At 40.1% G+C, this 16,642-nt stretch overlaps 1 protein-coding gene across 6 annotated transcripts in view; it reads right to left on the bottom strand.

Moving 5' to 3' along the window:
- The window catches only part of NFKB1 (nuclear factor kappa B subunit 1), a 132,533-nt gene that overhangs the window by 25,889 nt on the left and 90,002 nt on the right, over nt 1–16,642 (bottom strand). For all 6 annotated transcript variants that reach the window (XM_081242359.1, XM_081242360.1, XM_081242362.1 and 3 more), the window contains 2 exons: nt 8,467–8,558; nt 5,983–6,121 (listed from right to left, as the gene is read on the bottom strand). In XM_081242359.1, coding sequence (XP_081098485.1) covers nt 5,983–6,121; nt 8,467–8,558 — 231 coding nt within the window. The remainder of the gene's footprint in view (nt 1–5,982; nt 6,122–8,466; nt 8,559–16,642) is intronic.

Genomic DNA, 16,642 nt, shown 5'->3' with positions numbered 1-16,642 from the left:
GAAGTATGACATCATGTCTTTGCTGTCAAGAACCCTCCAATGTAATTTCAAGGTTGTAGGGGAAAGACTTAGAGACAAAGCACTCTAATGCTATATATGTTAAATTCATGGTGCCAACTAGGGTTCCGGGAGTTCAAGGAAGGACTTCTAGGGAGTCTCTGTGGGCTGGAAAATTCAGGAAAAGGCTTCCCAGAATCCACTCTGTATCAGGAGAGGGCAAAGGGAGGATGTTCCGGGAAGGGGATGTAGGGGGAAAGTGATGAAGGAACCAATGTGCACTGCATGCTTATGAGAACAGAAGCGTATCAGCTTAGCTGAAGTGGAAGTTTAGGATGAGGAATTCTTGAGAAATGGGGCTGACTGGGACCACATTGCCAAGCACCTGGATTATGAACCTAAGGGATTTAATTTACAGGCAGGAGAGCCATGGAATGTTTTTGAACTGGGGAAAGCCATGTATATGGTGGTATTTTAGAAAGATTCAGCTGTCACTGGTGCATAGGATAAAATAGTCCAAGTGAGAGGCAGAGACAGTGCAGACATGAGGTGTTGGAGGCTGTTCCTTGGTGGTCACCACAATAATGAAAATGCGTGCCTCCCAGAAAGACAATAAAAGATGGATCTGTAGTCACTGGCAACTCATGAGATACGAGGCTGCAAGTCTAAGACCACTACTTGACTAAAATACAGTGATGCCCTCTGAGATTTTTGATTGGCCGAGTCTAGATACTATGGAGACTTTCCCTCCTCATTCCTCATGTGGTTGCTCTGTTTTTCTTTGGCTTCTCACCAGCTCCACTGCCCCTGTGAGTTCTGCTGGTGCCTTTGTGGTCTATTGTTCCTTTCTTGTTTCTTCTTTCTGTTTCCCTTTCTTTCTCCCTTCTCTGATTTTCCCACCCTATATATTTTTTTCTCCCTTCTCTCTTCTGAAATAAAGCACTGAAAGAAGTTTTTGGTTTTTGTTTAAATTAAATCAACAGTCAATATGGTATTCTTTTTTTTCAATCAGCAGCCCAATACTTGACAACTGTCCTATTTCTGATTCTTCACATCAGTTCTGGTCACTGTTTATGTTCAGAAAGATGTTCACTTATTTCTAATTCTGTCGTCGTTTCAGTCATCTCAGGGCTAGAAAGAATGCTGTTGTGTACTGATTACCTTATGATCATCTAAGTGCAGTTGAAAGATAACCAGGGGAAAGTAGGGTAGCAAAGTACCCTTAAAAAATAATCTTTTAAAAACGGATCCTGTCTAGGCTCGCTAGGAAGAAAAAAGCCAGCATGGGTCAACTCTGAAGAAAACGTGCTTCCACCAGAAAGGGGTGACCTCGAAGTGGAGAAACTTGAGCAATTTCCTTATCAAAGGTTTTGGACAGATTGATAAAGTTTCTCCATCAGTTGTATAATAACTAAGTCATAAGTATTACTCATCCTATAAACTGTTGATCTCACGTGGGATATTAGTTCATCAGAAATATGAAATACAAGAGCGAGGCAGACAACATATTCATCTTCAGAAATAAGTGTTATCTACTGACACGCTTTCTAGCAAAGAGATCATTTGGTATTTGCTATGTACTCCTTTTGACTTATAAAACAGGGACATTCACTGGTTATATTTCATTGTAAAATGGGAATTTTAAAGACTCAATTTAAAAAATATTAACTATCCTACAGCCATTAAGATGTTAATAACAAGAAACTGATATAGAAAATTCCATGAGACAAGCTTTTTTTTTTTTTTTTTTTTAAATAGAAGAACCTGCAGTCTGAATTTCCATGGAATTAAACATGGGGATTTTCACACTGGGTTTACTTACCCTTGTGGTCTGCTTTTGACAGTGGACCATGGGATGTATTATGAAACATCAACCTATTCTAAAAGGGACCTAAGTGGCCACTCACTACAAGTTCTCCTTTTACAGAAGAGGAAACCGAAGCTAGGATGTTGAGGGACTTGTATGAGGTCAGGGCTCAGTGAAGATCAGATACAAGGTCTAATGAGCATTGCATTATATTAGGTCACCATTTGGGGGGAAACACTCCAACATATCTTTGCTTCCTTTAATAATTGATGGTGTAAGATAACAGCTTAGTTCACAAATGTTGATAAAACTTTTAGCCTCTACCACCTTACGCTGTGCATGTGCCTTAAAAGTACCTCATTCTCGGGCTTCCCTGGTGGCGCAGTGGTTGAGAGTCCGCCTGCCGACGCAGGGGACACGGGTTCGTGCCCTGGTCTGGGAAGATCCCACATGCCGCGGAGCGGCTGGGCTCGTGAGCCATGGCCGCTGAGCCTGCGCATCCAGAGCCTGTGCTCCGCAACGGGAGAGGCCACAACAGTGAGAGGCCCGCGTACCAAAAAAAAAAAAAAAAGTACCTCATTCTCACTTTCTGGGTTGTAGTTTGCCAATAAAGACGCTGGCATTTATCCTGACCATACCTTTCATAATTTAAAGATTATGATTCTGTTTCTTCCTAATCTCCATCTTTTCAGACTGAAAAGTCATTATGGTCTTTCTTTGCTTTTGTATAACCGTTCCTCAACCCTCTTCTTCCCTTGCCAACCATCCCTCTCCTGATTATTTTGATTGTCTTCCTGGACCCAACCATCTCCATGACGTTTTTATGAGACACAACATCAGTGACCATAAAGGATGCAGAGTTCAGGGCTGCATGATTCTGTACAACAAGAGGAATATGATCTATTTCTTTGTCTCATGTCTTAATTGGTGGCACCCAACAAGTTCCTAGTCTTGCGGGTGAGGATGGCAACTTGGTTGGTCAAACAACAACTTAGCTCTCAGATATTTAACGAGCATCTACTATGTGACGTACATTGTTCGAGATGTAGCAATAAATATGAAAGGCCAAATCTGTGACCTAAAGAACACAGGTAGGAAGAAGACAACAGACACATAAATTAATAGGTAAGATAATTTTACATATTGATAAAAATAAGTGAAGAATATAAAATGAGGCAATGAGTTCAGGAGTGACTGCAGGGGCTGGGGGCAGTGGAAGGTATATTCAATGACTTCTGAGAAATGAGCACAATGATTCCTTGGGTTGTATAGTTTAGATTCATCTTCACATAGTTACTCTGATGCTAAATGGCCTGCTACTTTTCTGGCCAGTCACACAGGCCTGGTGTGATCATTTTTCCTTGTGATTATTTCAACTTGGGATTTTATAATCCAGAAGGTTCTCTAGACTAAGGTAATTTGTTATCTTCAATAAAATTGTTCTAATCTCACAACAACTCAACCACAATACATGTTGGCCATTCTTTCTGTGGAGCTCAACTACAAAGTCTTATTTTTCCAGATGGTTTTCTACATTGTTCTTATAGATGGAGCTTTTAGTCAACGATAAGCTGGAATGTAAGTGCCTGACGCATAAAGGTGAGATTTTGAACTTTCAGGAGACCCCATTCTCTAACTCCAGCCCCGGATAGCTCCTACCATAAGAGGGTAGCAAAGAAAGTAATAGTCTGAACGTGTCCCTGCTGTATCAGACTCTTTTCAGGCACAGATACCACTGGGAAAGGGACACAGGCAGCCTAGAAAGCAAGCTCAGCTTTGACTATTTCTAGGCTTACACATGTGTAGGTGATCTGGGTTTCCTTTTTTTATCTGATTCTCTGTGTTAGAAAAATTGACATTATTTTGAACACACATTTTAGGAGAATAAATCTTTTTTTTTTTTCCTCTCAGAAAGTCCAAAACAATTTTGCTCTGTTGCTCTTCTGGGTCTACTTTTAAAGAAGGGTGCTTAATGCAAAGCCCACGGCCCGTTCGGAAGCCCTCAGGCAGTTCCTGGGCAGGGAGGGAAGTGAGGAGAGGTAAGCCTCCTTCCTGGACGAGCCGAGCGGGCGGACTCGCCACCTCCACTTCAAGCCTCTCCGGTTTATACACTGGGATTTCGCACGAAATGTCACATGGAGAGAAAAAAAAGGCTCCTCTGCTGACAGTGTTTTCAAACCACCAGTAACGGAATGCACTATACATCTGACCCATCAGTGGAGGGGCCGCAAGCTCAGAGAAGAAACGAGAAATCACGGAACCGTTTTCTAAATGTGGCTGCCACAACATGAATTCTAGGAAAAGAAAGCCCTCCTCAAAGATCCCCCATCACATGCTGCTATCACAGGATTAGCAGCCGTGTGGATCGCTGCTGTGGCACCTTTGTGGGTTCCAGCCTCAGCCAGGACCTGGCTGCCCCGTCCCTCCTCAGTCTCACTTCCCTCTAGTCCAGGGGTTTCTAATTATGTTTGTGCCACGGCCTCTTTTGCAGTCTAGTGAAGTCTATGGATCTCTTCTTAGAATCACAGTTCTTAGTACGTAAAATTCAAAATAAGATTACAAAAAAACTTAATTGTTTTAAAGTACACTTCTAGCCATGGAGCCCCATAGGGGTGAGTGGACTCCAGGTTAACAAATAACCTTTGAGGCCTGTTACCCTCATTCTGAGAGGAGTCTCAGTGTGAATTTCCCACCCTGCCCTCCCTTGAGTTCCAGTCCTGCCTTTTGAATGGCCTGTTAGGAATCCGCCACAGGAACCTAAAATGCAACATGTTTTGTTTTTTTTTGCGGTACGCGGGCCTCTCACTGTTGTGGCCTCTCCCGTTGCGGAGCACAGGCTCCGGACGCGCAGGCTCAGCAGCCATGGCTCACGGGCCCAGCCGCTCTGCGGCACGTGGGATCTTCCCAGACCGGGGAACGAACCCCTGTCCCTTGCATCGGCAGGCGGACTCCCAACCACTGCGCCACCAGGGAAGGCTGAAATGCAACATGTTTTAAACTGAACTCTGTCTTTGCCCACCCAGATCTACTTTTGCTCCCTTGACTCTTCATCAGTTCAACCACATCACAGCCTTCCCGGGCTGGGATTCCTAGAACTGTCTATGACTCCTGATTTTCTCTTTTCACCCCCTACCCCAACCAGCACCTGGGTCCTCCTGACACCATCCCTGCACTGCCTCCTGAATCCACCTTCTCCTTTCACTCCACTGCATTAAGACCGTCACTAACTTCACCATTTCTCACTTGGATTCTTGCATTCTTCCTCTGACTCATTGTCTGCTGCCCAGATAGTCTCTTCAGTGTCTACAGAGAGAAGTCAGAGGCACCATTCCAAATCCAAACTGGCCTTTCCAGAATCAATGCAAAATTCTGTAGGTGCCAATCACAGCACCACAGAACCTGGCTGCGGCCTTCCTCACCTGCTGTGGCCTTCAGGAGTGCATCTCAGTGCTCATAATGCTCACTTTTCCCTGAATAAACACTAACTGTTTTACCTCCTCATGTTTCCCAAGTCTAGGAAACCCTTTCCTTCTCTGTTGCACACTCAACTACTGAAATACACCCCCCATTTTCAGGACCTTGAAGAAGCCTTCTTCTTGGTGGCTTCTTCAGAATCTAGGGTTCGTTCTCCTTGCGTTCTTCTATGTTTTTGTGGACGCCTCACTTTTGGAACTTACCAATAATAATAATAATAATTTGCACTATAACAATTGAAGGAGACTTATGATCTCCCTTTCTCGGTGTGTCTTTTGTGAGGAAGAGAATGCCGCCTTATTCATTTTTATAGCTCTGCAGTGCATGGTGGCTGAGTCTTCCGTTCAACTGCCTGAGGCCAGTTGACAGGGTGGCTGATTCTCCTACACAACAAGCCTTATCTTTTCATCTCAACTACCTGAACCCTGAGGTAGTCAATAAATGATAGATTCTCAAATTCAAAGAGAAATTTTCAAATGTCTAAATCTCATATAAAACTCAATGGAAATAACATTATTTTAAAGGGCTAGACTTAATTCTATGACCCCCAAATCATATATTACGTCTTTCTTCTCTAAAAAGAAGCACCATGGACCCAGAAACCAGTTACTAGGAAGCTGTTCAAAGGAGGAGACTACCTGATCTTTTCTAATCGGACCATCCTCTTGTTGGAACAAGCACAAGTGTTTAAACAACCAAGTTACCTTTAATTTCAGGATAGTAGAGAAAAGGTTTTGGTTCACTGGTTTCCAAATCAGATTTCCTCCGAAGCTGGACGAACACAGAGGCTGGTTTTGTAATGTTGACATCTTTATACTTCGGAGTTTTGAAGACGATGGCAAACTGCAGGATACAAAGATCCAAATGTTGGAGTAGGACTACATTTCTTTTCCAGCAACGCTACTCATTAAACACATTCTTTATGCCCAATGTTTAGACACAAGGTACTAAAAAGTATACAACACCTTAGAGAAACTTATCACCTTAGAATTCTATACCCATACATTTTTATTAAATTGCCAATGTGAAACTGAAATATAAGATTATGCCAATGTATTGCAAAGCTTCATTAGTTCACTTGTCTAAAATTTCAAATGTCTTTCAGTATAAATAATCACGTGAATAAAATACGTTGCATACATCTTCTCCTTTTCCAAATTAGCCTTAAAAGCCTCCAAGATTATTTACAGCAATATCAGAAAGGCTAGTCGTGGAAAGAGAGAGTGAGGAAGGTGGCACGACTACCAGCCTGCCGGCCAGCCAATGAAGACAAAAAACTAAACCCTGTAAGAGAGACATCATGACAGGGTCAGTGTATTGTGAGGTGAGGATGGCCAAGGCTCTGGGCATACACAGGGCATTCTGTAACACCCATAAGACAGCCTCCTCATCGATATCTGGCAGTGCCAGAATAGTCAGGCATTTGCACATTTTTTAGCTGGATTTTTTTTACTTGATCCACAAAATTAATAAGTTTAAGCTAACAGTTATATACAGAACCTTCCACCAAACAACAAAAAAAAGGATATAATTATTTTCAAGTACACATGGAACATTTGAAAAAACTGATCATAGAGTCACAGAGAAAGACAAAACAATTTCAAAGAACTTATATCTAAGACCACCTTCTATGACCATAATATAATGTTGAAATCATCAACCCAACATCTTTTAAATTCTTGGAAACTTAAAAATGGACTCCTAGACAAAAATTTTAGAAGAAAATCATGATAGAAATGATAAAGTAAGAACCGAGCAATAATAAAAGTATTATGCTATCAAAATGTGATCTCAGCTTATGGCTTTAATGCATTTGTAACAAAACTTATTTTTTTCATTAAACTATGCTTGAGGCAGAATCACCAGTGCTGAGGCGCCCACTGCTTTGAGCAGCCACGCACTGTCAGCATTTAACACCCTACCTCAAAGATGTTTTAGTTGGATTTTTTGACTATGTAATATATTCACATGGATCTCGTAAATATAAAAAGGTATACAATGGTGCACACTGAAATTTCTCCTTGCCATTCCTGTCCCTCATCCAGACAGTTCCTACTGTGTGCCTGCTCCCCTCCCCCAGAAGTAAACACAGAGAAGCTATTAGTTTCTGTTGTATTCTTCCAGAGTTTCTTTATGCGTATGTATACATAAACATAGAATCTTTTTTACGTACACTTTGCTTTATATCTATCTTTAAAAAAATTTTAATGTTGTATCTTTGAGACTTTTCCATATTAGTCCATAGAGTACTCATTCTTTTTAATAACTGCACAATATGCCATCACATAGATACACCATAATTTATTTTACTGGCCACTTACTGATAGACATTTGGATTGTTTCCAATTTTTTGTGAAAACTGTATTCCTCAATCGCTCAGTGTAATCATTAAGATGAGGATTCAGCGTTTTCATCATAGTCAATTGTCACCAGGAGATACTGATTTATCATGATGACATCAGCCTCAACTAGAAGACTCCTCCTTTCAACACTTTTCATTAGAATACCCTTTTAACAGGTCTCCGCATATTGCACTGGTAGAACATTGTTATCGACTAATTGTGTTCCCCCAAAATTCGTATGTTGAAGCCCTAACAGTGTGGCTGTATTCGGAGATACAGCTTTTACGGGAAGAATTAAGGTTAAATGAGGTCATAAGGGCAAGGCCCTGATTGGGTAGGATTACTGTTTTTAAAAGAAGAGACAGCAGAGAGCTTACTCTCTCTGCCCTGTTAGGACACAACAAGAAGGTGACTGTCTGCAAGCCAGGAAGAGAGCCCTCACAAGGAACTGACACTGTCAGACCTTGATCTGGGACTTCCAGTCTCCAGAACCATGAGCAACAATTTCTTTTGTTTCATCCACCCAGTCTATGATATTTTGTCATGGAAGTCTGAACAGATGAATACAACACTTAAAACATTTCTACTAAAGGACCTAAGGGCCACTGCCTTGTGGCTAGGTGATCAGACACCCAAATGAAATACCTTGCAAGGTCTAATACAGACTTGTCCATAAATCTATGGTAGGTAACTTTTCTGGAACACCTGCAAGACACAGTGCTCTTTTATGAAAGTTAAATAAATATTTATGATTTTTCCTTGTTTTATACATGGAAACTAGTGAATTTCAACAAGGCAGAAAATGTAGAATCATCTTCATCGCCACCGTCATCATCATCCACTTACTTGTCTATGAACATCTGTGGGGGAAAAATCTCCGAATCCTTCCCAGATTCCACCATTTTCCTCCTCCTCATAAAATCGAATCTGGATGTCATCTGCAAACAGTCATGTCCAGATGTATAATTTCACATAGTATAATAATATTCAAAAACATGAAAAATAAAGCTGGTTCAAGATTCTACCTATAAATACTAAGTACTTAACCTTTTTCAAAAGTAATTAATATAAAATACACTTTTGAATTATTTAAAATTTTTAGTGAAAATTTTCTATTAGTTACCATAGTAATGGGCCCCAAGATTCATTTACAATGACAGAATACTAGATTTACCTATTCAATCTGAGTTTTCTCTTAGTCTTTTCCACTTCTTCATCCCTAAACCAATTCACTCCTGAGAAACATGAAGGATAGTGAGGAATATCAGAATCCCAAAAGGTGGTTCACTTGATACAGATTTACATAATAATATTTAACTAATATAAAGTTTACTATATGGCAGACACTGTTCTGAGTGATTTTATATGTATATATTAGCTGATTTGATCCTCACAACAACTTTGTGATACAGGTCTACTATTAATAGCCTCGTTCTGCAGAAGAGAAACTGGAGGTCAGAGAGGTTAAGTAACTTATCTAAGGTTGAAAAGCTAGTAAATGGAGAGGCCAGGATTTGAACACAGTGAAGTTTCAGATTCCAAGCTCTTACACATTCTACTATGCTACCTCCCTATAATATTTTATTAGTCCATATTGAGAAACTGCTAAAAATACCATGTTGGTCTAGTCCCTTCGGGTTAAATTAGAACATCTAAATTTCACACTTCAGTCATGGGTTCTACTCCTGCAGAAATATGACAGTATAACTCAGGTTGGCATCTCCCTGGCTTCACTTCCTATTTCATAGGAAGGTGTACACTATTGACTTACAAAAACTAAATTTATATTTCTATTTACATAGAATTTTAGGAATATTAGGGTTGGATAAGACATATTATATACTGGTTAATAGCTCTGCTTTCAGGTAGGACTACCCTGAACCTAGTTATTCAGATTCTTTAAGCTAGGTTCAAGACTTCTCTTAATAAGCCATTCCAATGTAATGATAATGATTAAGAGTCACATTTACAAATAAAGGTACTCAGATTGTGTTTACTCATAGTATGCACAACCAGAAATCTGGAAATGCATATTTCTTGGATAGAATGGGTTGAAAGAATACTGATACCAAAACCTGCAGAGAAAATGTAAACATTTTTGAGATACAGATATATATTGATACTTTTACCTTAAAATCTAATCTCATTTTTTCTGACTTTTTATCTCAGAGCATTTAGCCTCAAAGGAGAATTTTCTTTGTTTTAAGCTATAGTTCTTTTAATAGGGGCTACATTTCTAGCTATGCAGTTGCTTACTTTGAAAACGCTTATCTTTGTAGTGAGTATATCTTTCTTTCTTTTCTTTTTAGTGAAGAAACTACAATTATTTTTATTGAAAAATGTGAAAGTGAAATATTATATTTTTTGCATTATTATTTTTTAACATCTTTATTGGAGTATAATTGCTTTACAATGGTGTGTTAGTTTCTGCTGTATAACAAAGTGAATCAGCTATACGTATACATATATCCCCAAATCCCCTCCCTCTTGCATCTCCCTCCCCCACCCCTCTAGGTGGTCACAAAGCACCAAGGTGATCTCCTTGTGCTATGCAGCTGCTTCCCACTAGCTATGTATTTTACATTTGGTAGTGTATATATGTCCATGCCACTCTCTCACTTCGTCCCAGCTTACCCTTCCCCCTCCCCGTGGCCTCAAGTCCATTGTCTACATCTGTGTCTTTATTCCTGTCCTGCCCCTAGGTTCATGAGAACCATTTTTCTTTTTTTTTAGATTCCATATATATGTGTTAGCATATGGTGTTTGTTTTTCTCTTTCTTACTTCACTCTGTATGACAGACTCTAGGTCCAACCACCTCACTACGAATAACTCAATTTCAGTTCCTTTTATGGCTGAGTAATATTGCATTGTATGTATGTGCCACATCTCCTTTATCCATTCATCTGTTGATGGACACTTACGTTGCTTCCATGTCCTGGCTACTGTAAATAGTACTGCAGTGAACATTGTGGTACATGACTCTTTTTGAATGATGGTTTCCTCAGGGTATATGCCCAGTAGTGGGATTGCTGGGTCATATGGTAGTTCTATTTTTAGTTTTTAAGGAACCTCCATATTGTTCTCCATAGTGGCTGTATCAATTTACATTCCCACCAACAGTGTAAGAGGGTTCCCTTTTCTCCACACTCTCTCCAGCATTTATTGTTTGTAGATTTTTTGATGATGGCCATTCAGACCGGTATGAGGTGATACCTCATTGTGGTTTTGATCTGCATTTCTCTGATGATAAGTGATGTTGAGCATCCTTTCATGTGTTTCTTGGCAATCTGTATAACTGCTTTGGAGAAATGTCTTTTTAGGTCTTCTGCCCATTTTTGGATTGGGTTGTTTATTTTTTTGATATTGAGCTGCATGAGCAGCTTGTAAATTGTGGAGATTAATCCTTTGTCAGTTGCTTCATTTGCAAATATTTTCTCCCATTCTGAGGGTTGTCTTTTCATCTTGTTTATGGTTTCCTTTGCTGTGCAAAAGCTTCTAAGTTTCATTACATCCCATTTGTTTTTGTTTTTATTTCCATTTCTCTAGGAGGTGGGTCAAAAAGGATCTTGTTGTGATTTATGTCAAAGAGTGTTCGACCTATGTTTCCCTCTTTATAATGTCTGGCCTTACATCTAGGTCTTTAATCCGTCTTGAGTTTGTTGTTGTATACAGTGTTAGGGAGTGTTCTAATTTCATTCTTTTACATGTAGCTGTCCAGTTTCCCCAGCACCACTTATTGAAGAGGCTGTCTTTTCTCCATGGTATATTCTTGCCTCCTTTATCAAAGATAAGGTGACCATATGTGTGTGGGTTTATCTCTGGGCTTGCTATCCTGTTCCACTGATGTATATTTCTATTTTTGTGCCACTACGATACTGTCTTGATTACTGTAGCTTTGTAGTATAGTCTGAAGTCAAGGAGCCTCATTCCTCCAGCTCCATTTTTCTTTCTCAAGATTGCTTTGGAAAAAAAAAAAAAAGATTGCTTTGTCTATTTGGGGTCTTCTGTGTTTCCATACAAATTGTGAATTTTTTTGTTCTAGTTCTGTGAAAAATGCCATTGGTAGTTTGACAGGGATTGCACTGAATCTGTAGATTGCTTTGGGTAGTATAGTTATTTTCACAATATTCATTCTTCCAATCCAAGAACACTGTATATCTCTCCATCTGTTTGTCATCTTTAATTTATTTCATTAGTGTCTTAGAGTTTTCCGCATACAGGTCTTTTGTTTTCTTAGGTAGGTTTATTCCTAGGTATTTTATTCTTTTTGTTGCAGTGGTAAATGGGAGTGTTTCCTTGATTTCTCTTTCAGATTTTTAATCATTAGTGTATAGGAATGCAAGAGATTTCTGTGCATTAATTTTGTACCCTACTACTTTACCAAATTCGTTGATTAGGTCTAGTAGTTTTCTGGTAGCATCTTCAGGATTCTCTATGTGTAGTATCATGTCATCTGCAAACAGTGACGGTTTTACTTCTTCTTTTCCAATTTGAATTCATTTTTCTTCTCTGACTGCTGTGGCTAACACTTCCAAAACTGTGTTGAATAACAGCAGTGAGAGTGGGCAACCTTGCCTTGTTCCTGACCTTAGTGGAAATGGTTTCAGTTTTTCACCATAGAGAATGATGTTGGCTGTGGATTTGTCATATACAGGCTTCATTTATGTTGAGGTAGGTTCCCTCTATGCCTACTTTCTGGAGAGTTTTTTTTATCAAAAATAGGTGTTGAATTTTGTCAAAAGCTTTCTCTGAATCTATTGAGATAATCATATGTTATTTTTTTTTTTTTTGCGGTACGTGGGCCTCTCACTGCTGTGGCCTCTCCCGTTGCAGAGCACAGGCTCCGGACACGCAGGCTCAGCGGCCATGGCTCACGGGCCCAGCCACTCCGCGGCACATGGGATCTTCCCGGACCAGGGCATGAACCCATGTTCCCTGCATCGGCAGGCAGACTCTCAACCACTGCGCCACCAGGGAAGCCCTAATCATATGGTTTTTATCCTTCAATTTGTTAATATGGTGTATCACATTGATTGATTTCTGTATATTGAAGAATCCTTGCATTCCTGGGATAAACCCCACTTGATCATGGTGTATGATCCTTTTAATGTGCTGTTGGATTCTGTTTGCTAGTATTTTGTTGAGGATTTTTGCATCTATGTTCATCAGTGATATTGGCCTGTAGTTTCCTTTTATTGCAACATCTTTGTCCGGTTTTGCTATCAGGGTGATGGTGGCCTCGTAAAATGAGTTGGGGAGTATTCCTCCCTCTGCTATATTTGGAAGAGTTTGAGAAGGATGGGTGTTAGCTCTTCTCTAAATATTTGATAGAATTTGCCTGTGAAGCCATCTGGTCCTGGGCTTTTGTTTGTTGGAAGATTTTTAATCACAGTTTCAATTTCAGTGCTTGTGACCAGTCTGTTTATATTTTCTATTTCTTCCTGGTTCAGTCTTGGAAGGTTGTGCTTTTCTAAGAATTTGTCCATTTCTTCCAGGTTGTCCATTTTATTGACATATAGTTGCTTGTAATAATCTCTCATGATCCTTTGTATTTCTGCAGTGTCCGTTGTTACTTCTCCTTTTTCATTTCTAATTCTATTGATTTGAGTCTTCTCCCTTTTTTTTTTGATGAGTCTGGCTAATGATTTATCAATTTTGTTTACTGTCCCAAAGAACCAGCTTTTAGTTTTATAGATCTTTGCTATTGTTTCCTTCATTTCTTTTTCATTTTTTTCTGATCTGATCTTTATGATTTCTTTCCCTCTGCTAACTTCGTGTTTTTTCTGTTCTTCTTTCTCTAATTGCTTTAGGTGTAAGGTTAGGTTATTTATTTGAGATGTTTCTTGTTTCCTGAGGTAGGATTGCATTGCTATAAACTTCCCTCTTAGAAGTGCTTTTGCTGCATGCCATAGGTTTTGGGCCGTTGTGTTTTCATTGTCATTTGTTTCTAGGTATTTTCTGATTTCCTCTTTGATTTCTTCAGTAATCTCCTGGTTATTTAGTATTGTTTAGCCTCCATGTGTTTTAGAGATTTTTTAGAGATTTTTTTCCTGTAATTGATATCTAGTCTCATAGCGTTGTGGTTGGAAATGATACTTGATACAATTTCAATTTTCTTAAATTTCCCAAGGCTTGATTTGTGGCCCAAGATATGATCTCTCCTGGAGAATGTTCCATGAGCACTTGAGGAGAAAGTGTATTCTGTTGTTTTTGGATGGAACGTCCTATAAATATCAATTAAGTCCATCTTGTTTAATGTGTCATTTAAAGCTTCTGTTTCCTTGTTTATTTTCATTTTGGATGATCTGTCCATTGCTGAAAGTGGGGTGTTAAAGTCCCCAACCAATTTTGTGTTACTGCCAATTTCCCCTTTCATGGGTGTTAGCATTTGCCTTATGTTACTGAGGTGCTCCTATGTTGGGTGCATAAATATTTACAACTGTTATATCGTCTTTTTGGATTGATCCCTTGATCATTATGTAGTTCCCTTCTTTGTCTCTTGTAATAGTCTTTGTTTTAAAGTCTATTTTGTCTGATATGAGAACTGCTACTCCAGCTTTGTTTTGATTTCCATTTGCATGGAATATCTTTTTCCATCCCCTCACTTTCAGTCTGTATGTGTCCCTAGGTCTGAAGTGGGTCTCTTGTAGACAGCATATATATGGGTCTTATTTTTGTATCCATTTAGCAAGCCTGTGTCTTTTTTTTTTTTCGTGGTACGCGGGCTTCTCATTGTTGTGGCCTCTCCCGTTGTGGAGCACAGGCTCCGGATGCGCAGGCTCAGCAGCCACGGCCCACGGGCCCAGCTGTTCCGCGGCATGTGGGATCTTCTCGGACCGGGGCACGAACCTGTGTCCCCTGCATCGGCAGGTGGACTCTCAACCACTGCGCCACCAGGGAAGCCCGAGCCTGTGTCTTTTGGTTGGAGCATTTAATCCATTCACATTTAAAGTAATTATCAATATGTATGTTCCTATTACCATTTTCTAAATTGTTTTGGGCTTGTTTTTGTAGCTGTTTTCCTTTTCTTGTGTTTCCTGCCTAGAGAAGTTCCTTTAGCATTTGTAGTAAAGCTGGTTTGGTGGTGCTGAATTCTCTTAACTTTTGCTTATCTGTAAAGGTTTTAATGTCTCCACTGAATCTGAATGAGATCCTTGCTGGGTAGAGTAATCTTGGTTGTAAGTTTTTCTCCTTCATCACTTTAAATATATCCTGCTACCACTTCTGGCTTGCAGAGTTTCTGCTGAAAGATCAGCTGTTAACCTTATGGGGATTCCCTTGTATGTTATTTGTTGTTTTTCCCTTGCTGCTTTTAATATTTTTTCTTTGTATTTAATTTTTGATAATTTGATTAATATGTGTCTTGGCGTGTTTCTCCTTGGATTTATCCTGTATGGGACTCTCTGTACTTCCTGGACTTGCGTGGCTATTTCCTTTCCCATGTTAGGGAAGTTTTCAACTATAATCTCTTCAAATATTTTCTCAGCCCCTTTCTTTTTCTCTTCTTCTTCTGGAACTCCTATAATTTGAATGTTGGTGTGTTTAATGTTGTCCCAGAGGTCTCTGAGGCTGTCCTCAATTCTTTTCACTCTTTTTTCTTTATTCTGCTCTGCAGTAGTTATTTCCACTATTTTATCTTCCAGGTCACTTATCCGTTCTTCTGCCTCAGTTATTCTGTTACTGATTCCTTCTAGAGAATTTTAAATTTCATTTATTGTGTTGTTCATCATTGTTTGTTTGCTCTTTAGTTCTTCTAGGTCCTTGTTGAACATTTCTTGTATTTTCTCTATTCTATTTCCAAGATTTTAGATTATTTTTACTATCCTTACTCTGAATTCTTTTTCAGGTAGACTGCCTATTTCCTCTTCATTTGTTTGGTCTGGTGGGTTTTTACCTTGCTCCTTGATCTGCTGCATATTTCTCTGTCTTCTCATTTTGTTTAACTTACTGTGCTTGGAGTCTCCTTTTCACAGGCTGCAGGTTCGTAGTTCACGTTGTTTTTGGTGTCTTCCCCCAGCGGGTGAGGTTGGTTCAGTGGCTTGCGTAGGCTTCCTGGTGGAGGGGACTGGTGCCTGTGTTCTGGTGGGTGGGGCTGGATCTTGTCTTTCTGGTGGGCAGGACCACGTCCAGTGGTGTGTTTTGGGGTGTCTGTGAACTTAGTATGATTTCAGGCAGCTTCTCTGCTAATGGATGGGGTTGTGTTCCTTTCTTGCTAGTTGATTGGCATTGGGCATCCAGCACTGGAGCTTGCTGGTCGTTTAGTGGAGCTGGGTCTTAGTGGTGAGACAGAGGTCTCTGGGAGAGCTCTCGCCGATTGATATTACATGGGGCCGGGAGGTCTCTGGTGGTCCAATGTGCTGGACTCAGCTCTCCCACCTCAGAGGCTCAGGCTTGACACCCGGCCGGAGCACCAAGACCCTGTCAGCCGCACAGAAGTCAATGTGGCGGTCTCTGTTATGAAGTCAGATTACGAGGGTCTTCAGTAGCTGCTCAGCTAGAACAGGCTGACTTGGGAGCACTTTGTCTACGAGGCTGTCTCCAGCAGCCCATTGCTGAAAGAGTAGGTCTTCGCATGCGCTGCTAGAACCTTGAACGTTTATATAGAGGTCTTCACTGGGTTCAGTCATGGATTTGGTACAGGTGGTGTCAAGAACACCTTACTCTCTCAAGGCTGTGCGCTTGAGACAGCTCCTACACCTGAGGGTCTACAAGCTGCAGAAAGACGAGACTGCTCGGGGCCGCGTGCAAGCCATGATTCTTGCCATGAGCCCTGCTGCTGCTGTCGTGGAAGTGAGTGTATCTTTATTATACTATACCTTCTATCATTTTATTTAAAAAATGAGTGAAGCTTGAGAAAATAACACAGTCTCCTTCAACTTTTGCTGACTTATCAATCTTGCACTATATTTAATGAGAGACAAATGCCAAGAACCTTTCTGAAAGTGAAAATTATGAGAGAAATATGCTCTGAGAATTTCCCTATAGTCCTTATTCTCTTTCTTTTTCTTAAATGACATCATA

Source organism: Mesoplodon bidens (genome assembly GCF_964165515.1).
Source record: "Mesoplodon bidens genome assembly, chromosome: 1".
Taxonomy (NCBI): domain Eukaryota; kingdom Metazoa; phylum Chordata; class Mammalia; order Artiodactyla; family Ziphiidae; genus Mesoplodon; species Mesoplodon bidens.
Note: the sequence above shows the minus strand (reverse complement) of the source record. Positions and strands in the feature narration are given on the sequence as shown.